General features: G+C 39.7%; 1 protein-coding gene across 2 annotated transcripts; it reads left to right on the forward strand.

Annotated features, from left to right (window-relative positions):
• On the forward strand, window positions 1-27,530 carry fign (fidgetin). Of its 2 annotated transcripts, XM_074659389.1 has the most exons (3): window positions 1-690; window positions 1,540-1,574; window positions 23,085-27,530. In XM_074659389.1, exons 2-3 carry the CDS (start codon window positions 1,550-1,552, stop codon window positions 25,304-25,306), a joined length of 2,247 nt encoding a protein of 748 aa, XP_074515490.1. In that variant the 5' UTR covers window positions 1-690; window positions 1,540-1,549; the 3' UTR covers window positions 25,307-27,530. The 2 variants fall into 2 exon arrangements, with proteins under 2 accessions (XP_074515490.1, XP_074515491.1); XM_074659390.1 differs by lacking the exon at window positions 1-690 and having other exon boundaries at window positions 756-1,574.

Below are 27,530 nucleotides of genomic sequence, written 5' to 3' on the forward strand. Positions count from 1 at the left end.
TAAAGCTAATTCACTGATTTTACAATCATGTACAATGTACAAGCCTCACATGAGCAGATCAGGTCCCAGAATTAAAAAAAATACTGCATGAAACTGTTACTGATGATACTTTAGACAGTTGATCAGCAGTAAAGTGATGTTTTTTAAGAATGCATTATAGTAATTTAACAGGTTTTCTTTTGTAATAACAGTAAAGCACTGTTTTTAGCAATAACAGGTTAATACTGTTGAAATCCTGCTGTAAATTAACAGCAATTGTTTACAGTGTAGGCTACAGGGCAGATGAAGGCAGACAGACAATTAGGCTAAAATGTTAATATCATACACCACATAGCCTCTAGCAAAATGTGTCCATGACAGGCTCCTATAGTGAAGTGCATCTTATTATTAAAAGGTGGATTCTCTTTGAATTTGGCACCCCTGCGCACAGCTCATGCGCAGTGGTGCCTGCGTGCTGCCTTCAGTCAGCAGCGGAGAGAGAGCAGCTGTCCAGGGTTTGGGATTCCAACATGGAAGCAGAGGCTGTGCTCAGTCTTCCCTCTCACTCTCACTAACTTGGACTGCTTTCAAATGGCGAGCAGCCGCGCTTCTTAACCCTCGGCGAGGTCCATTCATGTGCGCACTCAGCTGCGGATCGATGGTGCTATAAACCGTGAGAGTGACGCTGCTGCTGCCCTGGCACCTACACAGGTAAGTCTCATCCTATAGTCTGTCTATCAGCAGCGATGTTGACAATTAAAAAAAAGAGAGAAACGGAGCAGCCCTGCACGATGAGAGAGAGAGAGAGAGACACACCGTGTAGTGCATCACATCCAAGATCTGCTGGAGCGCAGTCAGTCAGTCTGTGTGTCCATGCATTACGCGTTTTGGCATCGCGTTAGAAAATGCGATGAAGTTTCGCGATTAGACCGAGATTGTTTTCCATCTCCTCCACCAGTTTTGTGGAGATGCTTCCACATCCGTCTCTGAAATAACTTTCACTTGCAACGTTGAAGTTTTTTGCATGTCAGCCTTAGAATAAAAACTTGCCGCGATAACTTGCCGCAGGCTGGCAGGCTGGAGAGCGTAATAGATGGCTTGTCATTGCGCGCTCTTAGTGGGACAAACTGCTGGCAAGTAATCTATTTTAAAAGTAAAAGGGAGGAGGAGGGGGGCATCACGCTGCTTTAGCCTCTTCCTCTAATAGGCGGCATGAAGAATGTGTGTTTTCTGTCATCTCCAGTCTCTCACATGCTTCCTATTCTCTCGTTTCAACTCGCGTAAAGAAAGAAGTGACAGGCTTCCAGCCTCTCTGCGTCTCCGTCCATGCAGGGCTGCTTTTTTTATTTGATTTCAACTCGTATGTTCCTTTGCATTGTTCTTAATTATTAGATGATGAATACCTGAGGAAAGAACAAGAGACCGTGCGTTTTTTAGAAACTTGTGAAATCCGATATAGCTGCAGGAAGAAGAAGAAGAGGCTGTAATGAGAAGCAACCTTTGGAATTCCTCCTCGTGAAAATTCTCCTGTTTTTTCCCCCTTCTCCTCTTTGTTTTTAGGCTTGAAGACATGATCACTAGCACCAGTATTTATGGTAGGTTCATTTTTGTAATTATCACTAATATTATTGTTATTATTTGTCATATGTGTCATGTTTGAAAAAGAGGCTGTTATTGCAAATGTATTTATTTGTGCATGTTTTGGTTTCATCTTCAAAAGTTTTCTTAATTATGGTTATTATAATAAATGAGCATATATAGGGCACATTATGTGATTCATTTCATACAAGTGGCATTATCAATTAGGCTCAAAGTATCTCATGAAGGTTCAAGAATTTGCCCCCCATTTTAATTTGGTTTCTGCTACTGTTACATTATTTATGTGCACTTTCACATTTTCTTTCTCATTGCACTGCTTACATATTTTTTGCATGCAGAACTATAACAATAGGATTATTTTTTTTTGCCTAATAGACAATGGATGTGAATTTATCCAAATGGTTGCACATTTCCATTAAGAGATCACATCACACTTTTTATTTTATTTTAATTTATTTTTTTACATTTTTTTTTGTGTGTGGAGACATAGTCTGCTATTATATCATTATTTACCTATAAATTAAATATTTGCCCATAAAATAATCTATAGGAGATATTATCATGACAGCTTTAAAATGTCATTTATTTTAAAATGTATGACATGGGTGTCTTGTAAATGTTTAGAATATTATTACCTCTATAGTGAAATGACAAACTGCATAGAACAAAACATTTAGCGTCACAGTTATTATCTCACAAATCAACTACATCTTGTGTTCAATAATTATAAATATGAAGGATAATGGAAAAGTAAAAAGCACAACAAAAATGCTTGTAATACAGCAGTGCTATAATATGTTGACAATATCAATATTATAGGTTATTTGTCAAACATCGTATGTGATAAAGAATGACTTTCAGGAAAACTCACAATTGGTCTCGTTTTAAGTTTCATCTAGGAAGTTGTTGGGCACTTTTATTAACTTGTCACATATAACAATTCACTAATGAAACTAAATCAAAATTGCTCACAGATGAGTTGAAAGGCAGCGTCAGAAATAGCTGTTATCCGTGCTCCGGTGGAAACGCTCTGTGACAAGCCAGTAAATGGATACAAGTCAGGAGGAGTAACAAGTTGTGTGCTGCTGTCTCTCTTCTGCAAACACTTTGTCCTGAGCGAACCTTTCCCACCTCCATAGAACAATTTACTTAATTGTGTTCACACATTTCATTTGCATGTTTTCCTTTGAGAGGAAATTAACATCATCAGCAGCGAGCTGAAGTATGTTTTCATCCCCTCTTCAAAAAATAACAGCATTGCAGCATCCGTCACTCAGTGGCAGGAAAAAAAAAATGTACATTACCACCACGTTCATTATGTCTGAGTGTTTGGTTGTAATGTGTTTTTGCAAAGTGGGTATTAAATTTGTTGGTCAGATTTGTATGTGTTTCATATTTAAACCCCCCTCATGGATGTGTGATGGGTATTTTTTATTACAAAAGAACTTTAATTTGAGCTGCTCAGATATGGATACTGAGCAGGGTGGCAAATAGTTTGGAGCAATTTATAATATTTAAATCTGTATCCACAGGCTCACATTGCTGCAGTAATGTTCACACCTATAATTTTAAATATACAGTGTAGGTTTATCTTGAAAAAATTATAATGCATCTGCACAGCATTCATCAAACCACTCTCTCAGATCTTAATTATCAAGTCCAACCTGAGGATATTTAGCTTCAGACCCTGGAAGGCTTCCATGTCTGAGCTCCTGCAGCGTGTGAGGTGATTCTTGCGGGTCCTTACTTAACCCCGGAACACCTCCGGCGTGCATGGAAAGAAGCTGACAGCTCTGTTTACTTCTGATAGGACGGCACTTATGAAAGCAATCTAAGCTGTCGCTCGACGTGAATCTTCTGAGCCGAGTTTGACGACAGATGCTGACCCTACCGTTTTCATCACCCTCTTTACCGAGTGTCACACATGTTCACACGTTTTAAAGGGACTGTAAATAATAATAACAAGGAGTTGTGTGAAGCAAAGTACAGTAAATAATTACATCCACCAATTAAATAGTGACACACGGATATAGAAATATGCTTGTTATATATAGTTGTGTTGTGTTGACAGTGGAATTGGTTGCAGTCAGTGCACCTTAATTGTAGTCAGACAGATATTTAAAAAAAAAAAAAAAAAAAATTTAAATGACTAAATCTTTCATAAAATGTTGTTTTACAAGCTCCTATTTATTTTTTAGTATACTAACTGCACCACATAAATCAGATTAGATTTCCAGAAATTTAGTGTTAGTGTTTGTTATGAACGTTATAAACATACAATATATCCTTTGATTAATTGTTAGGTTACTTAATCACACACAAAAACAAATCTTCAGTATGCATCCAACATGACATCTCTGACTTGATGGTGTCATGTGTCTGTATGAAGCAGTTCAGCAGCTCTAAATGTTCTGTCCATAATGTGTTAGTGATCGCTAAAAATTGACAGCATGTCTTAAAGCGTTATCACAGGGAAGCGGTGTACACAGTGAGGGCCGACACTTTCTATACAGTCTGTCCACTAATGATGACAATTAAAGCCGGCTCCTGAATACCTTGAGCTGTGTAAACACCCCCTGGGATGTCTGCAAACGCCGTCTGTAAATTGATGAAATATTCATCTTTACAGATGGATCTATTTTGTCAGTAACTACCCACTCATCCCCCTTGACTATATTTTATGAGATCAGTGCAGGATTGTCATCTTTAAGCAAATATGTTAAGTGGTGTCTTTCCCGGTTTTTCCATATAAAAAGCGAGGGAGTCCCTAATGGAGTAAGATGCTAGCAGAAGGGACAAAAAAAAATCTTCTAAGTATTCTACGTCTCCCTCCGTCCCTCCCTCCATCCTCTCTCTCTCTCTCTCTCTCTTTCTCTCTCTTGTATCCACATCTCTGTCGTTTCCCTCATGGCAGCTCGCTATGTTATCTTTGTGTGTTTCTCTCTGCGCTGACAATTCTTGCAGTGATCTAAGTTGGACTGCATTAGAAAGTGGAGGCAGCTGTCTGTTGCTATACTGAGGGACGTGTTTGCTCTACTGCAAAGATGAAGGACCATGAATCCTTGACATCCTCCCTTTCTCTCCCCTCCTCCTCCTCCTCCTCCTCCTCCTCCTCCTCCTCCTCCTCCTCATACTACCATCTCATTTAGACACAGCGACTGTCTGCTCAGACTTGTTTTTTTTTCCTCTGAGTGACAGCATATGGCATGGACATTTTCTAAAATGCATGCGCCTACCATTGGCTGCTTGTGCTTACCCTTCACATGTCTCCGAGCTGCAGGCCCGTCGTGTTATTTGTTCCTCTGATTCAAACAAAATACTTCCAGTTTCATTTAGTTTAACAGATTCTAGTGGATAAAAACAACACAGGTTGCACATAAATGGATATTTTGTTTCAAATCAAATCGCCCCATAGATTTCTCTTATTTTATCATTTAAATGTTTTTAAGGATAAAGTGCGAGAGCGTGTCTTTGTATGAGATTGTGTGTGTACATCTGATTGTGTGTGTGCACGTATACAGTCTGTTCCTCTTTGTGCATGTGTTTTTTTTCCAGAACCAGTTTGAGGGAGGACACAATATCTCTTTCTATTTCTTTTCTTTTTAAAGAAACTAATCTTTCACATATACATCCTATGATGTTTTTATGATCATACTATAACACACAATGTTCACTAAATGACTGATTATAACAGAAACTGGTTGTAAGGCTGCTGTATTCAGGCCATATACGCTGGGCATATTATTTACATGGAGGCATGGCGTTTGTTGCTCTAAACTCCCTGTTCTCCTCATCTCCAACACATTGAAACAGAGGCTTTGTTTCATCTCCTTCACACGAGGTGTCTGTGCACTCGTAAGGAGACGAGGCAGCTCCGCGCCTGTTGGGGATTGGCTAGAATAGACAATCCCCAGGTGTACTAAACTAGGTTTAGCGCTAAGGCTTTTAATCTGGACTTGTAGGAGATTCATGTGCATTCATAGATTTGCCTCTGTAATTATCATACCCCCAGTGGCAGCCGGAGAGACGTTTGCCTAAATCACTGATGTCCTCATTACACTGTTTACATTTTAATTAGACATGCTAAATTCTTTTTTTTTTTTTTCTTGTGGCCAAAAAGATTGGAGGTTTTCCTATCAGTAGTTCGGCAGAGATGGACTAGAGTGTTGCAGTAGTGTGTGCATCTCACAAGAAAAGGAGAATTTCTTGTTAATGTAGTCTTCTTTACATCCTCTTAAAAGAATTTATTATGTGTGCTGAGAGCGTAATTTGTTGGCTGCTCTATGAGCAAAGTCTGAATGGAGTGGCAGTAGAACATGTTATTTATCCAGGAGAAATAATACAACATGAAATTATGTCTTTGGCCCGATTATTTATTGTTACTCTCCGGCAGTGAATATCCAGCCCCCAAGGACTATGATTAACAAAATCTACAATTCCATGACTTTTGAAAATAGCTGGCACTTGGCGCTGTCATTGTGTGCCTGAGTACTGTTGCTTATCATTGAATAACCTTGGTGAAGAGAGGTGTTTTTTCCTGTCCTTCTTCCAAGGTGTTTTTTTTTTTTATTGCATGCTGTTGGGGAGTTTCGTATTGTGGAGAGAGCAGCAAGCCTTTCACAAGAGGATAAGAGAAAACTCAATATTTTTGCTGTATTGAAATTCCTCTTGTGTTCCCACAAAACGCCGTCTGCCTAATCTGGCCATCGAGGCCGCCATTCTAGCTGGACTGAAAACCCCATGCAACAAGAGAGCCTTTAAGTACTTCTTTCACCACGACACATTTGTCGGCTCCATTATATATAAATCAGAGTGTTTGAAATGTACTTTTTTAAAAATTCAAAGTCTCAAATTTGTCTTGATGCTGACCTGTCTTAATCAATATAACCTCTTAATGATGATAACACCATAAGAGGCTGTGATCCCGCCGCTTTGATTCTACACAAACGTAGCTCGCTCTAAATTTAATAAGAGATAAAAAACTGAGAGCAAAGTTAGAATAAATTTATCTCGCCGCATGTTCACCATTTTTATTTTGCCATTGCATGACAATATAATTCATGTATTGAAATACATGCTTGAATTAACTTTGATATTTATATTCAAGAGCATGCAAAGGATTTGAATATAAATGTTAATCTTTTGACTGCCTTTCATCGTCCCATTCATCACATCCCGCGCTAATTGTCTCAAATTGATATTTGAGACAATTAGCCGAAGCGATGATCAGACGAGATGTGAGCTATCGGTGGTTTCCGCAAAGTTCTCAGCGATTCATTCATCCTCCGTGGAGTCGGGTGGCTGACAGGTTGGCATTGTGCCAGGTGCTGCTGGCGGAGGGGGCCTTGAGTGCCAGGGACGGGAGAGGATGGGTTGAGGTCTGCCTGATGGCGTGGAGAGGAGGAGGGGGGAGGAAGGGAAGAGGGGGTAGACGGGTGAGTATACGCTGCCATGAAGGTTTAAGGTGTCAGGCTGCGGCAAGGCAGCGGGTGTCTGCAGTGACACCGTGACGTGACCACAGCAGCACGCGCGGACATGAGGCAGGACGGCTGGATGTTTGAGGACAGCCGGTGATGTTATGTATTAGGGTGTGAGATGCTGTGTTAGTTAACTGCTTAAACCATATTAGTTTTCTTCCAGGTAGGTAGGAATGGAGATGAACTGGCAAAAAAAAGAGAAATAATTAAATATGAAACAATAATAAAATGTTTATTTTGTGATTACTGGTAGATTAATGCAAGCATTAATGCAATTTAAATCCATAAAGCCGTCTCTTTTTTATTTTCTCCCAACAACTTGTGTCTCACTTGCACGGTTGTAAGTGAATAGTCACCAGAAGTCTTGTTGCCTGGCGTGTGGCCTATTTGACAGCCCCTCTTAGAGTCCACATGGAATTAGATTAATTTAAATCAGAAACATAAGAGTGCATGAAAAAAAAAAAAGCGCTCAAGAGTTGAGCATCATCACAGAGCTTTATGAGGGCTGACACTTCTTTTGTGTTCATTATCAGGAAATCACCTCAGGGAGTCGCGTTGACTTTGCATGCTCTAAAATAGCTGTTACAGTGGACTGCCCCGCGCTCGCTCGCTCGCTCGCTCGCTTCCACTCCAGGTATCTGGGGAGGCAAGGTGGAAATACCGAACGGAGGTTTTGCTGAGAAAAGCTAAACATAGTATAAACTCCCACTTTAGCGAAGGAAATCAAGCCGTTTGTCCAGTTGCGCCGTCTAGGATGTTGTGTGCACTAAACAAAGGCTCGGTTTGAAAAGGAATGATTCCAGTGTTTGCGTCTGCAGAAATAAAGAGTGGACTGAATGGCTTCAAGTTTTCACCTCAGTTTGTTTCTTTCCAAGGGTGAAATAAAAACTAAAAGTACATTTTTATTGTCATATTTTTACCCTGATTTAAAGGTATTATGTCATTGTTGGCATTAATAGGCCTGCGCTCTGTTTATTATACTGTACTGAACAATAGTAGATTCATTTCTTTGGAGCCTGATGTTTCTGCAGTCCAAACCCTGACTGCATCGCCTCTCCCACATCTTTAAATGGATCCCATGAGTCTTCAGCTCTGTTGTTTCCATTATTCATTTCAAAACTTCCATGTAGCATGGAGAGGCTAGAGGGGTGAAAAAATAATTTTGTGTCTAAAAAAATTGATGTAGAGCAAAGTCACTGCTTTATGCAAAGTGTGCCATGCCTGGGGAGCATGTGAGCTGGCGTATACTGTAGGAGGAGTGAGTGCTTGGGCGAGGGACCGACTGTATGTGTGTGTGTGTGTGTGTGTGTGTGTGTGTGTGTGTGAGCGCCTGTCAGTCTGTCAGTTAGGCCTAATGTGGCTCCCTAGAGGTACCTGGGGGAGACCCATCTAGCACCCAGTCAGCCTCCGCTGGCGGCCAAGTGGTGACAACGGGTTCCCACAGAGAGAGGAAGTGTCATAGTATGTATGTAAACTAGTGACAGATGACTGGAGACATGTGGCCTGTAGACACTGGGCCTGAAAGTAAAGCAGTTTTTCCTCCTCGACTTCCTTTCTGTCTCTTCCCACTTGAGACTTCAGAGAGCGAGCATCAGGCTCCACAAAAGCGCAGAATACATTGACAACAAGTCAAAGACGTGAATAAAAAGGATGCAAATCATTTGGCATGAAAAGACACATGCTATGTGCAAAGGTTTCGTTTGCCTTTGAAAGGCTGCAGCAAAGGAGTGAGGAGTTTTTAGTGCGCGGAGCTCCAGGCAGCTTTTCTAGGTCACAGGTCATGTGGGTCAGTGTTACACTCCCTGCAGCCTCACTTCAACCCTCGGTCTGGAAATAGAACATGCAACGTCACCCAGCCAGGAGGGAGGTAGATTCCAGACCTCAGTGGCCACGGGGCTGCACATGTGGAATCTGCTCGTGTAGTTGACCCCAAATGTTTGAAACTCAGAATGCTCCCAGTAGGATATTGTTATTTCATGCATACCCAAATGAGCAAGGCTGTACAGATCGCCGTGTACAAAGTGGACTGGCATACTTAGACTCTTCACTGTTGGCCGTTCGCGATTCATCAAGGGACCTCGCACTAGCCAGAGGCGGATTTATTTAACAGTATGCACATAACCTGTAAGAGAGGCAAAACATAACAAATAAACTGGGGAGTTTTTTTTTATTCAGCCAGCAGGCCGTTTGCCTATTTTTACTCTTTTTACGCTTTCATTGTAATGGACGGAAAGCTGGCACATTGAAGACAGACGTTCAACCGGTGTGAAGAATCAAGCAAGTCCTTTTAAAGATTTCACCCAAGCCTTGCCATCATAGGCCACAGAGCACTTCTACTATTAGGCTTAGTACTATTTTTAGCACATTTTGCATGTAACATATACAGTATTTAGACTGTGTGGATTAAGTGTTTTGGACATCATGAAATGTGAATTGGATGTTAATACTATAGTTGTTCTAGTAGCTGGTAGTGGTTTAAATTTACACTATAATGGCCATAAATCAAATTTTGGTTTTGCAAAAAAGGGTTGGCAGAAAGAGCAGGCAGTGAAATATGGCAATAAAACACATAACATGAACACACACACCATAAATGCTTATTATTATACTCATAGTATTCACACTAGACAGACAAGGAGTCAATAGCTCGATAGGGTGCAATGAAAGGTCACCAATCGGAGCTAAATGCAAACTTAAATTTTAAGACACAATATAACTTAATGTGTAACTTTTTTCATTTTAAATTTTTTTCTTGATTTTAAAGGTGTTATTGATAATATTCAGCCACTAGATGTCACATTCTCCCTCCCCCGTTCCATTGCATTTACTTCACAACAAGTCATTGCCAGGCACTTACCGTCAAATTCAGCCATTTATCCGTTTATTCCACACTAACTGACGACCCTCGTGATACTACCGTCGTTTACTATTGGCTCACAAGCCTTGTTAGAAGTGGGAACCAAACATCAGATATCTTCCACAGAGATAAACAATACATTCATTTTGGACCCGCCAAAATTTTTTAAATAATTAATTCACAATTATAATATTTTTTTTTTTCAGGAAAAGCCATACTTTTATTCGGCACCTTTCTAAAGGCTCTGGGTGTATTTTTTTTTTTTTAAATATTCGTCAACATAAAAATGTTATAAATAAGACCTTTAAGCACTTTCATGCAGCATCTAAAATATATAAACTCAAATTTATTCAGTCAAGTTTGGCTTTTGCAAGATTCATGGTTGCAATAACTTCATAATTCTGGCAACATAGCTTGAATGCAGAATTACAAGCAGACATTTGTTGCATCCTGGTTACCATAACAGAGACAGAGAGAAACAGCGATTCAAATATTTTGATGGTGCAGTAGTGTTACTAGCATTAAACATAATTAGAGTAGGAGTATGATTGCAGTATTGTGTGTGTATATAGTAACATATGAGCATTTGTGAGTTGTGATAGTGAACACCTGGCCCGTCTGCGTGTCCTAGCGACTCCTCCTGGTCCCGCTTTCTATCCAGGGAAGTAAAATCCATCAGCGCTGATGAGTTCGTGCTCCGTCAGATATCTCCGTGCCAAACTGTTTATTGTGAGCTCCAATAGTGCCATTGTTCTATTCTCTAGTCCATGTGGTGCAACGAGCCAATTCACGTTTGAGCAATGGGTGACCCTGGGTTGTGTATATTGATGAGCGGGATTTGTTTCTTAATAGAATTGTGTCTAATTAATTAGCTTTTAATTGGTTGAACTCTGTACATGCAAATGCAGCACAATGTAGAACAATCATTGCTTTAAACTGAGCATTGAGGTCGACTTAATGAAATGTGCGAAATGCGTTTGTTGTGTCTGTTTATTCTAATTTACGTTTTGTGGTGTAAAATTTCACTTAACTACCCAATTTACTCGAGGAACGGATTTACAACAGCATGAAGGTGTTAGTTAAACAAAGAGAAGGTAGAAATATTTGAAATGCCTACCTCTCGATGTCTATTAATTATCTCATTTGTTTTTCACAAATGCTTTGTGCCACAGATTAACCTTCTTTTTCTTTCCTTCGTTTCATAATCTGTTAAGGAATAATTTCCATTGCAGCCCCTCTTGCTTTCTTGCCTCATTTCTGTCAAAGTACTGAAGTCTTTGAAGGCTGCCACTTTCTGATCCACCTGCCTCACAGAGCTGTACAGATGTTTTCATTCAGAACCTCTACCTTTTAGACAAATCACAGTGTTGCCCTGCTACAGCATGCATACTGATGTTGTGTAACAGTTTAAACCACAGTCATACAAAAGAGGAATATTTGTAAATAATTACTTTTCTGTAATGTTTAAGTTGCTATATTTCCAGGATATTTCATTTGGACCGCAAACAATGTCTGATTTTGATGCATGTTTTACTGAAATGCTTGGCTGGCCTCTGTAGCTTCAATGGCCATTTTAAAGAAATACATGAAGCCAGATTCCAACAACAACGACAATATGGAATATTATGGAATTTTTTAACCTTTAACGGTCTCCATAAAATTAATGTTTGATAAGTATTATTCTGCTATTACCATATGCAAAATAAATGCAAAGATGCATTTCCACATATTATTTATAAAGTCCCGTATATAAAAATATAATTATGAAATGTGAACATAGAGCCACCCCAAGAAATCTGGCAACCGCAATATGAGTATAGAAATTAGGTTGGAAATAGATGTTTTGTCTGAGTTTTACTTTTTAAATAAATTCACATCCAAATCCCAAAATGTTTATTATTACTGTTTAAATTTGAATTCATTCCCAGAAGAAAGATTTTATCTCAGAGGGTCTTTCATGGGATCTTTATGTGATAGAATTCTGTGCAGCAACGTCTGGCATAACTTAACCCAACAATCACTGTCACTATTATCACAGTGATGACAACATGTACACTGTAGGTTCACCCAGTAGCTCTGCTTATCAGTCAACAGGTGATTTGCTCTCTGAACATAATACTGAATAAGCTTGGAGTTAATAGCGTCTGTTTCTATTTATTAAATACTTAAATTATTGCTTAATACTGGCTGGAGCGTACTTCAGAAATACAGCGTACAATTCCAACCCTTTCTCCTAAAAAGTACGTTCCCAAACAACTAAACTGCATTCTCAATTATGTTTCGAGGGAGACGTATTTTCTCCTGGATTATGGTCGCAGTTTAAAACACGTGGTTAACGTCGTGAATTGAAACAAAACAAAACAAAAATGCAACTAAACTACTTGGTTATGTTTACAATAAGTAGGTTTGTAATGTAATTTAAAACACCCATCCATCCACCACGACCTCCTCCCTACGCAGACTACCTCGGACTTTGATTAGACGCGTATTTGTGATACGTCAAAAACAAACGTAATAGGGGACAAAATATGTTTCCTTCAATACGTAATTGACGATACAGTTTCTTTGTACGGGAACGTACTTTTTATGAGACCAGGCTTTTCTTCCAAATCAACAGATACCCAATAAATAATGCAAAATTATACAAAAAAATTTGTATAAAAATCTGCGCTACTAAAAGGTAAAGAATGTATGAATGTGTGATTCTCATTTCATCACTTAAAAACCACTTGAAGGAAAATTTAAGAAGATATCAGGATTTAAAGTCTTTTTAGACACTTTTTCATTTCTAAATTTTTTTGTCACAAACATAAAGCTAAAAAATATTAAATTCCTTGTAAAACCAAACTTAACTTTTAAAGCCAATGCTGTAATTCAGCTCCATGGTGGTGTACTGACCATGCCACCTTAGCTCTTAGAAGCCATTGTTTGCCAGTGGGCGAACCAATCTCCTAGACATCTCTCTCCTTGTAAAAGTTCCCCTTTATGGCTTCACTACTGCACTTCAGTAACTTTATTACAGTATAGCTGAGAGATTTCTATTTCATATTGACCTAAGATTGCTTCAGTTGTCTCATTTCACCTTTTGTCTGGCCCGTGTTGGAGAAGTGACCTTCTTTGAGACTTGCAGTCGATACCGCAGAATGCTTCAGAATGCTTCGACGGAAAGCTGCCAGTGGTTACAGGCAAACATCCCTTTTCTGTTCACTCGGATATTTTCAATTATAGTTCCATTTGAACTTTTAATCGGTTTAATGTGTAGGAAACGATAAATAGAACAGCAGATGGACCCGGCTTTCCTTGTGAACGCCAAAAAACTGATTTTGCTTTTGAACATTTGCATTCATTTCTGCGTAACTGCGTGGAATGATTTCAGGCTAAATCAAACAAATTAGGTGTTTTCTTCAGTTGGACATCATGTTGTGTTGTGTTCTGTTCTGTGTGCTGTTTCTGCCATAAAGACAATATTTGTACTTTTTTCATGGTTTATATTCTGATCAAAGCACATACAGTATGTGTTGCTCTATTTTTTAATGTATATGAATGCTTAAACATCGTCGTATAGCAACCGGCAGTTCTTCATTAGCTGTAGACTTTAAACAGAGCAGCAGTTTTCTCTGTGAAACGTTGATGCCACTGGCTGTGTAGCTAGCTGTTTGACAAAAAAAAAACATTTTCATTCTGATTTGTATGTCAAGATCACACTGAGGCGAATGAGATTTTTTTACAACGCGATTCCCTACCTGCGTTAACCAGGTTAACATGGCTGTAAAGTCTAATGGTTGGAGGTGTAATCACAGTTGTGAGTCGGACCAGTGAACAAGATAATCTGTTAATTTCCAACGGGGCTCGGCCTGTTGGTTTGTAAATCAGACCACCGGCTCCTGGTGCCATTAAACCGCTCATGGTATAAAGTCAAGGTGTGCTAAATGATAAAAATCCAGGAAATACCACCAACATTTTTTTTTCTGGCCTGTGCCTCTTTGATTGGAGTCTTCCTCGGGGTAACAGGACTTTGGGGAATGAAGATGTTAGTGAGTAGCTTTTTGGTCAATGAGCCTTCATGTAGCAAGGTCACAATCTGCCTCTCTTCTCTTTTGAAGTGTGTAAGTGATCCCTTGAGAGACGGAGTAGCCAAGTTCATAGAGGCATTGCAAAAAAACACTGCCTCTACTGTACATGCGCTTTTAAACAAGTTTCACCAAGTGCTCGAATTCAACAACTGTGTTCTTTTAACTAACAAGCCATTTGAGTATTCATCAGTATTATGCACTACAGAACACTATGAAGCCTGTCTCCTATAATTGTCTTAGTTTTATTCAGCGTATAAGTTCTACTTGTGAGTGGAGAGCTGTTAGTTTAGCATGCGTGTGGATTTAGCTATACTTAGGGTAGTAATGGAAGCTGTAGCCTCGGGGGCTTCTTGGCCTGAAGAGTCATGGTTTAATTAGCATCACGGAGACAGACGAATCACAGCTCACAGAATCTCTCAACTTCACCATTTACTGTATTACAGCGGGGAAAAAATGAGGAATACAAGTTCCCCTCAAGCCAATAGAGTTTATCATTAGCTCAGCCCAAAAACCCATGGGACTTGAGAATATCCAGGGTATGTAACAAAGAATGCATCATATCAAATTGAAGATTTCAACATCTGTGTACATACACTGAGAACCACTGTGAAGTTTGCCTTATATGGTGTGTATCTTTATGACAAGAGCAGTAGTTGGCTCAGATTTCTGTTTTTCTAACAACAACCAAGAAGCTTTGTTTGAAAAATAAATATGATTTTATTATGCTGTGGAAGCTGGTCCACAGATGAGTTACTGTACTGTGTACCAAAAGTTGTGGAATTGAAACATAAATGATCTTTTGTATATTCTTCTGTGTGTTCATCATTGACGTATAAAAACAACTGGATACAGCGTTCGTTCATTCCCATGAAAGTTGCTCAGCGGCGCATGAAGCACAAAAAGTTGAACTTAGGATCTTCGGGCGATCTTCCGCATCCGTTTCCTTTAACCCCTCGGTCCAGCCTCGGTCTCGGACTCATTCACATGAATGGAGGAAGGAAAATAACTCTGGATTCGGCTATTAGTGCATTAGTACTAATTTAAAAAAAACTAAAAACTTTTAGCAGCAGAAAAAAACAATCATTTAAATATAGTTTTGTTGTTTGTCCATGTATTGAAACATCTGTCAATCATTATAGCAAATTCCAATCTTGTGCTCTGAACTTTACGCTTGAATCATAGATTGTGTATTTAAAAATGATTTACCAAGTCCTTCATAAATTCTTAGTAACTACTGGCTAGTTTCAAACTGATTTACAAAATCGGTACTTCAGTCTTCATCCAAAATATAACTCTATATGCTTTAGACACTTAGAGCAACACAGAGCAAGTGCAGTAGTGTTTCCTTTAATCCCGCCTCCCAGCCCTCGCTCCAGCCTGCATTTTACAACTTTTAGAACCTAATTATTTAAATAAGAACTATTCAAGTGTTCGTACTGGGAAGTTGATTCACCAAAAAAAAAAAAATCCACTATTTACAGATGTTTACAGTATTTTTTGCCCCGATGGCATCACGTGACGGACACGGAAGTTGTAGTACCACCGTTTGGCCACTATGTACAATTTGCTTCAAAGCCTGGCGCCCTTCCTGAGGGCTTGGTCTTCATCCCTTTGAGTATAGAGGGGAAAGCAGCTGCACATGCACACATATGTTTTCTTATTGTCAACAAATCCCATGAAAAGACCAAGGCCAATAGCTTTAGTCCATCTCTCACACACTTTTACAGACCTTGTTTATGTCACTTTGCTCTTAGCCCATTCGTCCTTACTGAAGATGTAAATCTTTAACGAATATGATTTAATGCGGACGAGATATAATGCTCTCGTCCGCACTCCATAGTATCACTTTGAACACCAAAACATTTATACAGTACACACTCACACATGTTTTATACTACCTCTTTTAAGGACAGACTACTTTAACAGTCATTTAAAATCCAAAGTGGGCATTTGTACAGTTAAATTATGCAATGATTTCTGAGTGGGAACATTTACATCTTCTCATTGCATTTCAGATGAATTATTCAAATCATCAACAGACCTGTGCCAGCAAACAGTTTTATTCTCTTACAGCTGCTGTTGAAATAATGTGCTACTCATTCATACAATCATAGGAACTGTAACAGGAGCAGACACCCTTACCACCATCTTGTGTATAACACAAACGCGTCATGCAAGTGCATTTACTGTAGCTGCAGATAAAAGCAGGTATTCTATATTGAGAATTTATAATTTTATTCAGAGGTGAAATTGTGTGGCTTTGGATCATCTTTCTGGCAGTACAGCACACAGTACAGTTTGGTTGCAGCTATATAGAGAAGAATGGTGAGCTAATGAAGTAATGATTGTGAACCTCTGAGTCAAACTGATTTATTGTATAAACAGTAGAGATGCAAGGATTAATCGATTAGTTGTCAACTATTAAATTAATTGGTAACTATTTTGATGATTGATTAATCGGTTAGAGTAAGTTTTTAAGAAAAAAATTCACTGATTCCAGCTTCTTAAATGTGAATATTTTCTGGTTTCTTTACTCCTCTATGGCAGTAAACTGAATATCTTTGAGTTGTGGACAAAACAAGACATTTGAGGACGTCATCTTGGGCTTTGGGAAACACTGTTCGACATTTTAAACCATTTTCTGACATTTTATAGACCAAACAACTAATCGATTAATCGAGAAAATAATCAACAGATTAATCGACAATGAAAATAATCGTTAGTTGCAGCCCTAAAATAGATTAAAACAAGAGGTACAGAATCAAAGATTGACCCATCACATTTTTGTAAATGGAGATTAGGGGCAACTGTGTTATTATGATGTTAGCAGGATTTATATTTAACATGTATTTCATATTTAAAATACAATTCAAAAGGATAGATCTAATTGGGCATTCCAGTTTACCATTTGTGCATACTGTTTAGTGAGAAATAGACTCATCATATGATAACCTGGATCGATTAGTCACCTTACTAAGAAATCAGAAACATCATCTCCAACTGCTTCCTGTCTGCTTTAATCGGTAGTTGCAGCACTACCGTTGTAGAAATGCCAGAGCTACAGAAACCATCCTTCTCAATTCAGTTCGCTGATATCGGGACACTTAACTTTAGTCCAAGCAAACCCGTTGTCGGGCTGTCCTCATAGTGGTTAAAACATAGAGCTGCTAATTTACTCTAGAAATAAGTAAATAAATATATGTGTGTCTTACTAAATCGCTAATTTATAGATCTGCCTTTAAGAAAACACATTCATTGTTTTTTTCTATGGTTGATGATGTTTCTAACTGAATATATGAAACAGGGTATGAGAGGTGTTTGATGTTTAATTGACTATTTAAATTTTGCACAACTTGGATGCATCCTCAGTGATGGTGATCAGAAGTACTGACTGTTACTAACTATTTAGACTTTACAGTATAGTGATGAGTATTTTTATTCTGGTCACAACAATAGGTTATCTGAAACAATATGCTAACTGCTCAGGACGTCATATTGCTGGTACACAAACAGGGAACACATTGAGTTTTACATTTATGAGGTGATCCAGGTATAGAAAAATGACTTGTGGCTTTCTAAAAAATAGTTGTACTTCATACTAAATAAACACCAGCTGACACAGCTGGATTCATCTACTAAAAAGCATATTATTGTAGTAAGACATTTAACATTATGTGTTCAATAATGTGATTGTTATTGTTTTAGTTATTGATTTAGCTCCTGGTAGCAGGAGGTTTTTTAATGAACACAGTTTGCCAGTGTTCACAGGTGGGAAGCCAGTTGGGGATCATGTCGCTAGTATTAGCAACTCCTACTGGTTGGTCAGGACAAAGACACATAGAAGAAGTCTTTATAGAGTGTACAGATTATTAACAAAAAAAACACCATCAAGAAAAAGTATCACATAGACATTCATTGTATGATCATATTAAGGATTAACACGTAACACAGTAAATGCAGCACCAGTAAATCCCAGATCAGATGTCTGCACACATGTCTAAGGAACTGTTGTTTGTTATCTTTGCCATAATATATTTTAATTCACATTTATTTATACATGTAATTTATGCATGCCTCCACACTTTGCTTTGTCAGCAGCTGAATTAGTCTGGGAGTTTGCAGCAGAATTTCTGCGGTTGGAGTGTATTTTTCAGGATCGATGCATCAGCTTCACGTGTAAAGAATTGCTTTCTTGTGTCCATATGGCATCACTTTATGTTTAACACTTACTGTGCTGGGAACAAATACACAATGTATCATTATTCTTTACCTAAAGATTTCTGATTAATTAAGATTTTATATATAAACTTAGTGATAATAAAACACACTGATTAGTAAACTTACAGGGGTAGATTCAATGGATGGCATAAATGATTTATTAATTGACATTAGATTATTTCTTACAGATAATGAATTCATTTTTGTCATTTATCAAGTAAAATATGCCCCAGATATAGTTGCAGCTTCACCCAGTTGCTGATTGCTTTTATCAAATTCGTAACATTGTTCAATGAATACTCTCATTGTCTGATTAAGTATGCACATTTGTGTAAGCTCTTGCATGTTGTGATGAATATTTGCGATTAATTTATGACGTTCCACTGACCATGATTAATTACATTAATTAATGGACTCATTGAAAAAAAACAATAACAATTGGTGGCTTTAGATGTACAAAATCTTACCGTATTATCTAATATCTAACATTTTATCTAATATTTAATCTTAGATGTAATCAGATTGATGTAATCTGATTTATTGTTCATCCATAATCATTAATTGATGTCTTACATGTTGTCTTTTCAAGTAATTTCAGTAATAGAAGGTGGTCATAAATACAGTAGAGACATAGCATGTGATCAGGCGAATGTTAATGGCAGATGCTTAGCTTTATCACTCCATTTCATCTTAAGTATTCGGTCACAATGGACTGTCAAACTCACTTTGCTTCCTGTACAATCATGATATTATTCTAATTACAAAGAGAGGTCCTGTCACAGGAAGTTGTCTGGCTGACTGGCAGGTCAAACGACAATAAACATACTGTAAGTGCGTCATTTTCCACCTTTTGTGTTTGGATTAGTGCAGACTCCACTGGGATCGGTGGACTTTGATAGTGTGGAGACAGCTAATAATTTGCTGCCGTGGGTGGTCAGACTGTGAAATGTATGGGCAGTCGCCCTGTAAAAGACAGTGACTGAGGAAGGCATATCTTTTCTAAATGAGGGGTTAAATGGCACCCTGCCGTCTAAAGATTGGAATTACTGCCACATGGAGCTCTAAATTGAGTTTAAATAGTCTTAACTTGATATGTGAGATGAATGAGACGCTGTAGCCGTACCGATTACCATTTCACATTGTATTAGGATGTTTTGCCCCACCCCTACTTAGAATATCTCCAGTGAATTTGAATATGAATATGAGCTTGTTTTTATTTATAAATGTAATTACTGTCTGTCTGCAATATTTGCACGCTTGTCAAGTAGAGTGGCCTGTGTGTGCAGAATAAAAGCAAAAGCATCCCATAATTATGTTTACGTCCGGCGATGAAAATCCCAGGGTTGTAATGATCAGTAATTATAAATACTTTTCAGCATGTCTACTGCCTCAGCTGGGACTATTGTGTGGTGTGAAGTGCAGAGTTTGTGCAGCTTAATTATGACATTGTACATGACTAAATGTACCAGTCTGCTCCAGCTCTGAAAAACACTTCCAGTGCATAATCACGCTCAAGTCTGACTTTAAAGAGCTCATTACAGTTAGTTTTCTAAAGAGCGGCTTATTAAACACAGTTACCTAATAAGCATCTTTGGTGGTGCAAATTGGTAAAAATGGTAATGAGTCTGATTAGGCCACGTTTCAATTACGACAGCTTTCACTTCCCTCCCCCTCTCCCTCAACCCTCCCACCTTCCCCTCCCCCCAAACCAAAAAAAAAAAGACGAAGCAAAGTCCAGCTCTTTATGCTTGGGAATCCTCCTGGAAGGCATTTTGCTCTCTCTCTCTCTCTCTTTCTCTCTCTCTGTCTCACATACACTCACGCACACACAGCGAGAGGAAAAGAAAACCGCTCTGCCACCTCTGTGCTTCCTTTCAGCAGCACAGTAATGAATAGAGAATTGTGCAAGCGGCGGTCCAATTTACGCACTGGGAAATTGGATGGACAGAGTGGAGGCCCACTCTTGTTTGCTTAAAAACGGCCTAGGCTACCAGATTAATAGTTCCCAAAAAGGTCAGCATCTCTGTTTCATCGGCGATGATCACTGAACCAGAAATTAAACACCATATAGCGCAGCATAACGCCATGTCAAATGCGTTTCGCCTCCACCTGGTCGTGAGATCATCTACAAAGTTTATGATGTATAACACAAATTATCTCTTTATTTTTTTTGCTTTATTTTGTTTTCTGAATCTCAAATTCAGCATTTAGATATGAGTCGACTTATACGATAGAAACGGATAGCTCCACAAAATTGGATAAATGAAACACCAAAAAAAAATATTTTCCACCATCGCCTCAAATGTAGCTTAGAGGATTACTCAGATATATGAATTGACAAACACAACAGTCCAACAAAGGCTGTATTTGTTGGTGGCTGATCAGTGGAATTTGAGCCGGAGAGCCCCGAGGCTATCTGAAAACATTCCACTAATGGAGCGCTCTGTAATTATACCATTTCAAAGAAAGACAAAGGAACCTGTGGATGTTGTATTTGAATTTCCAGGCAGGTGGAATAAAGGACAAGCGTTTTACCGTAATGCCAAAGTATCAGCTCATTATGCTAATGCACTGTTTGTGTGTGCACGTGGGTGCATTTGTGTCTATTTGTGTGTTAGTGTTTATGTGGATGCATTTACTATCTACTCTGTAACCTTTGTCTAAACCAAACTATTTAGAGTCTGATTCTCGTTCAAACAGCATGCTTCGTAAATATGTTATTAAGAGAAAACTGCACAAATAACACAAATTATGATGGCACTCATGTTATTGCTATTATATATAATACCAAAACTCCTTTGTTTATTTGACATGGTGCAAAAATCCTTTAATTTCTCGATTAGTTGAATAGACTTTTTTGCCTGTATAAAAGAAAATGCATTGCTCCACAAATCCAAATCTCAGGTTTGAGTTTTTTTCTATATAGAGTCAATATAAGTCTGTTTATAGCAGTGTGCTGCATAAAAATACCTGATGCTCAGAGATCTCAAGCACACTTTGCGAGTAGCACTCCTTTGATTGTCCAAAGTGGCACATTGTTCAGAGAGGATTAACAGTAATAGAAGAATCTCACTCAATAAGCTGTGTGCAATTTTGCTATTGACAAAATGTGCCTTGAGTGTTAATGAACTCCACTGAATGATTTTACAAAAAACCCATTATCCTGATACTTGCACTGCGCTGTCAGTAAATGCTGTGAATGGCTGAGATTGTTTTGGCAGACGACGCAGCGCTATAGTCGCTCTCGCCCAAATACCGTTTTGTTAGTTTTGAAGGGAATCTTTTTCTCAGCAATAATGTGGAAGAAATGTTAAATTCAACACGTTGTTTAACAGGTATTTTAATGCAGTAATAACATGAGTTCGCAGGTTATGCTGGGGGGGGGGGGGGACCATTAAAAACATTGCACCCACCTACAAACTGTAACATACCAGCTGAACTAGAATGTAGTGAATGTAGATGGACACGGGTCCAAAGGGTGTCATTCATACATTTTCCTCAGTTTATACACATGTCAAATAAATACGGTTTTGATTTATGATGAAAGACATTTTGTTATTATCTGGGATAACACAATTTGTTTCCATATTCTATTTTCTGTAGGTTTCTGTTCCAGCACAGTATGGCGACCATGTTTTGTCATGCCTTGGCTTTTTGCCTCTGGCTTTTTTTTTTTTTTTTCTTAATCATTAGCTTGGATGGTTGACAACCATGTGAGCCATAGCATGGATCTCTTTGACTAAAACCTTGTAAATTAACACAATTAGTGCAGCATCATCCTGCTAATTAGCTCCCGGTGTCTAGTATGGCGGGTGGGCAAATAGCTGGGAGGGAGTCAGAAGGGAATCCGCAGACAAACACTGCGTTTGTAATCTGCCTCTGGACAGCGGCTGTTTGTTGCCTAAATCCTGTGATATGGATTTAACCTACTGAAGTACAAAGTATAGCATTGCAGCGCCTGATTAGCAAAGGCATGGACCATTATAACAAGCGGGGAAAGTTTGGTTAAATGCGTCTCATCTCATGTCTTCTTGTAGCTTTTGCTCAGATTAGTGTTGATATAAGATGTGCGCTCTATCTCGGATTGTTTTGAGCTGCAGCCTCTCTAATAGTCTACATTCTTCGGGGCTATAGTACATCCTCTGATAATCCCAAGCAGAGTAAAAGATGACAGCATGTGTAAAAACTTCTATTTGCAGATTGACTTTAGGATTTAACTCGATTATTTGTGTCATTCAAACCCCTCAAGGCCGTATAGAGTGGCTGAGAGATGCTGCAGAGAAAAAGACAAGTGAAGCATGTTTTTTTTTTTTTTTTCTTTCTCTCTCCCCTCCCTCACTCTGTGGACTAGGAAGCAGTAGGCAGACTGGATGTGGATGTAATTCATGCTGGGCTGAGGGGTTTGTGTGATGAAAGCAACAGAGCGCTGCCAAGGAAGATTGCTTTGCTGCGCTCCTCCAAGCAGATTTGAAACTGTCTCAGAATGCCTCAGATGAGAGTTGGATTATAGACTGACCCGCGATGTCTGTGTCATTCTGCTCTGTGTTGGGTGGATTATACCACGCTAACCAGGTGTTGGGTCCCATATCCTCCTCATACTGACCGTGATGTGTGTTCTGTTAGCGTTTGTCATATGGGAGACATTTGGACAGTTGTTCTTTTAACATTTTCTGGATGCTAATTAAACTATTTGTGTCAGAATAGCCTCATGCTTTTTTTCTTTCCACCTTTTTCTACTCAAACTATTGAAAGAAATTCATGCATTATGGCTTTTCTTTAATTATTACACACCTTAATATGTTAGAATATGATTTTTAAATGACTATTAACCCTGATTTAATGCTTTCATTGACATATTTCTTCCTTATGCGGAATATCTAGGTCTAAAGATGCAGTGGACCCCAGAGCACACACAATGGGCAGAGCAACACTTTGACATCTCATCCACTACCCGCTCGCCAGCACACAAAGTCGAGGCCTACCGGGGGCACTTGCAGCGAACGTACCAGTACGCATGGGCAAACGATGACATCTCTGCACTGACTGCCTCCAATCTGCTCAAGAAATACGCAGAGAAGTACTCTGGGATCCTAGAGGGCCCAAATGAGAGAGCCCTGCTGTGTTCCTACTCCGATGGCACCACCGGACTCATGAATGGACGAAAGTCAGAGAATGAGTCCTGGCAGGAGGGGATTTACCCAATGAACTGTGCTCCAGATGTTATATCTGTGAGCAAAGCTGGAATGACAGCTGCCCTACCCCCTACAGATGTGTCCGCTAGCATAGGCAGCTCCCCGGGGGTGGCCAGCAGCTTGTCTGAGCCCAGCTATTCCAGCAGCAACTGTGGGAGCCACACAGCCACCACTCTCCACTCGGGCCTCCCCTCTCAGGAATATACCGCCAGCTACAACGGCTCCTACCTGCATTCTAGCTACAGCGGCCAGAGCACTCCAGCCCTCCCTTCCCCACACCCCTCTCCTTTGCACAGCGCCGGGCTCTTACAACCCCCGCCCCCTCCTCTTCCCCCAACCTTAGTGCCGAGCTACAACGCCGGGTCTCCAAACCTTCCCAACTACAATTATCCTCCAACAGGGTATCCTTCTCAGACTGCTGTTGGCCCTGGTTATAGCCCCGGGGGAGCGCCCCCTGTGTCTGCTTATCTGCCGTCCGGCATTGCAGCTCCTACGCCGATCCCTCCTTCCACACTGCCCGGCTACACCTACCAGACCCATAACCACACACCAATCGCACCAACACCTTTGAATGGCAGCACATCCCACTCATTAAAACGAAAAGCTTTCTACATGAGTGGACACGGAGATATGGACTCTAGCTATGGTAATTTCAACTACAACCAACAGCGCTCCTCACAGAGCCCAATGTACAGAATAACGGACTCGGACTCAAACAGGGGCAATGGCTTTGACAGAAACGGCGAGGCGTCGTCTTTAGCGTTTAAGCCGACCAAACTGTCCTCTGATCAACAGCGAAAATTTATCATACACTCTGGCAGAGCACTAACTCCTCCATCCTATGGATCAACCAAAAGCTCTGTGGGGGATCTCAGAACTGGCGAGCCCTACGGCAAGTTTGGATCCCCCATCATGAGCGAGCAAACTGAAGAGCACAGACAGCACCTCTCTCACTCCCTAACGGGGCCTGACATTGGTACGGCTACCTCGTCCATCCATGCTGCAGAGGAACAACTGAAGAACAGCGACTCCAACCTGGTGGAGATGGTGACCACCGAAATCCTTCAGCAGGGCCCTCCGGTGGACTGGAGCGACATCGCGGGTCTGGATATGGCCAAAGCAGCCATCAAAGAGGAGATACTATGGCCCATTTTAAGGCCAGATATGTTTAGTGGACTTGCCACATTACCTCGGAGCCTCCTTTTATTCGGACCTCAGGGAACTGGTAGGACGCTGCTGGCCCACTGCATGGCCAGTCAACTGGGGGCTGCCTTCTTGCAACTCAGCAGCTCAGCTCTGGTGACCAAGTGGCTAGGGGAAGGGGATAAGATCATCCAAGCGTCTTTCCTGGTGGCCCGGTGTCGCCAGCCAGCGGTGGTGTTCATCAGAGAGGTGGACCTGCTGCTTTCGGCCCAGCTAAGCGAGGAGAGCCCAGTGAATCGCCTCAAGGCTGAGCTCCTCATGCAGCTTGACAGCCTCCTGACCTCCGCTGAGGACCACGTCCTCGTGGTCTGCTCCACCAATAAGCCTGAAGAGATCCCAGAGTCCCTACGGAGGTACTTTGCCAAGCGACTGCTCATCCCCTTGCCTGATGGGACGGCACGACACCAGATAATCAGCCAACTGCTCTCACAGCACAACTACTGTCTCAGTGACAAAGAGATGTCACTACTGGTTCAGAGGACAGAGGGCTTTTCTGGACTGGACGTGGCTCAGCTGTGTCAGGAGGCCGCGGTGGGGCCTCTCCACGGCATCCCTGGTACTGACCTGTCGAGCATCCACCCCACTCAGATGAGACCGGTCTCCTACCAAGACTTTGACAGTGTGTTTTGCAAATTCCAGCCCAGCATATCACAAAAAGAACTTGACATGTACACCGAATGGAATAAAACGTTTGGTTGTAGTCAATGAAAGAGACTCATGAGACATCATTTCTTTAAGCCCACTAGTTGAACAAATAAGTGTTTGGCCTTCAGTGAACAAGATAACAAACAGTGGTGACATGAACATACTATAAACAGCAAAGGGATTGTCCTTGAAGGCTTTAGACAGAAGATGACAGTCCGGACGTCACACAAAGTTAATTAAATGCTTTATAAGGCCGACATCATGTGCTCACTAAAACTCAAACAACTTGGAAGAAGATGCCCCCCATTTTTTTGTATATACATATATATATAAATATATATATACATACTATTCTGCTGATCTTGAGATTTAGTTGCTATCAAGTGCCTGAGGTGGTGCTGTTTAAGTTTTTTTGTTCTTTTTGCCTCACAATCTTCATTGGTGACATGTGCTAATATATATAAAAAAAAGCTTTAAAATGAGACTAAAAACTTGCTTTCTCTTTTCCATTAGTGTTCTACAGCTGTGTTTGTTTCGTGCTCTCTGTGAACAGTTGTGGTTAATTTGAGCTAAATTACATTTAATGGTATCATTTGCATTACCTTACACAGGTTTTTTATCTATGTGTGAATCCTTTAATTACAATAACACTCGCATACGTACAATGCCATTTGTTTTCTGGCAAACTTAAGGTGAATTTGGTTGCTGTATCTCTCCACTATAGATAAAATTACAAAAAACATTATTTTACAATGTGACTTCAATCTAAACAATAAATTACTATGTAATTGCTGTTAAAATATTGTTTCAGTAGTAATTCACAGTGTTTCGCATAAATGTAAGATTTCTTTTGATGTTCTCTATTTGAAAACTCAGGAAAGTGATGATGATATGTACAGTACCTCATAAGCTTGTGGCAAAGCACTACACACTACAAGAGCATTTGGCTTGCATTTGAAATCCCATCATCAGACCATGTAAGGCTATATAATACCTCAAAAAGCTCAAAATGAAACGAGAAAGGTTCCTACAATGAATGTATGAGAGTGATTCTGGTTTATTTACAAGACAAAAACAAGTCATTTGTTTGGGGTTCTTTACTTTAGCTCGTGGTGATGCAGAGCTGAGAGAGAAATTTGAAAGGTGCAGACAAACATCTCGGGGTTGAGGAAGACAGACGCCCCCGAGCTATTTCATTCCATCCTGCTGCTGTTTTATCATTAATGAAACCTAAGGATTATGTATAGCCTAAGTTCCTTTCTACCTCAGTTTCTTAGTTATCTCTGAAAGACAAATACATGAAGACAGCAAAATGTCAGCACCTATTCCGCTTGTTTGATGAGGAAACCTTTTGAGAGAACACCAAACAGTGTTTTGTTGTGTGCAAAATCTATTAGCTTTACATTTTGATAACTCCCGAGAACCACATAATGCACTTAAAGGGGAATACCACTGAATATCAGGTTTGGGATACACTATACCTTTGCCTTAGGACAATTTGGTTTGTATTAGCTGACATTCACCATATTGTTGCCATTGCTTTGTTTGGCCCCTGAATCTGTGATGTCAAATAGAAAATCGAAATGTGACGTGATGTTTAGTAGGCATCCAATTCAATTATTTTAAAACAAAGTTTACAGAAGAATTGGCCATAACTGTAACATTCATGAATTGAGTGGCATTCCCTTTTTAAGCATGTCATGAAGGCTCACTGTACACAAAACTGTTCTTTTTACTCTGTGTTGTACTTTTCACATTTAAACTGTTGTGTTTACAGTGCTATTTATCTCTATACTTGCTGCCATTTACCGGTACATTTCCATGCAAGGTTGTTTTTTTTGGCAATGAAAGAGCAGGACTGATAGCTGAATTGGCAAGTAACAAAATGTTATTGAATGTATTACGTCCTCAGAGCAGTAAGGAAAGCAAAGCACTCGCACATTGAAAAATGCCACTGATGTAGATAGCACTGTAGGTGTAGGTGTAGGTGTATAATACCGCAGAGGCACTAAAGGACCTTGTGTTTGTTTTTCAAAGGAGGTCCCATCATGTTGGTTGCCTATTGCACATGTCTTACCTGTTCTTTTTATTATTATTATTAGACAGTGTGCAGATTGATTGATAGTTTTCTCAGATTATATGGATGTGGCTCCTTTGATTTGAACTCTTTTCAATTTTTTACACATGGTGAATTACCCCAAAGTTACACAGTACCATCTTTAAAAACAAAACTTTAAAGATGGATTCATTGTTTTTATTCATACTGTGCAAAAGTAGCTTAATTGAA

The sequence above is a fragment of the Sebastes fasciatus genome, chromosome 14 (assembly GCF_043250625.1).
Source record: "Sebastes fasciatus isolate fSebFas1 chromosome 14, fSebFas1.pri, whole genome shotgun sequence".
Lineage (NCBI taxonomy): Eukaryota > Metazoa > Chordata > Actinopteri > Perciformes > Sebastidae > Sebastes > Sebastes fasciatus.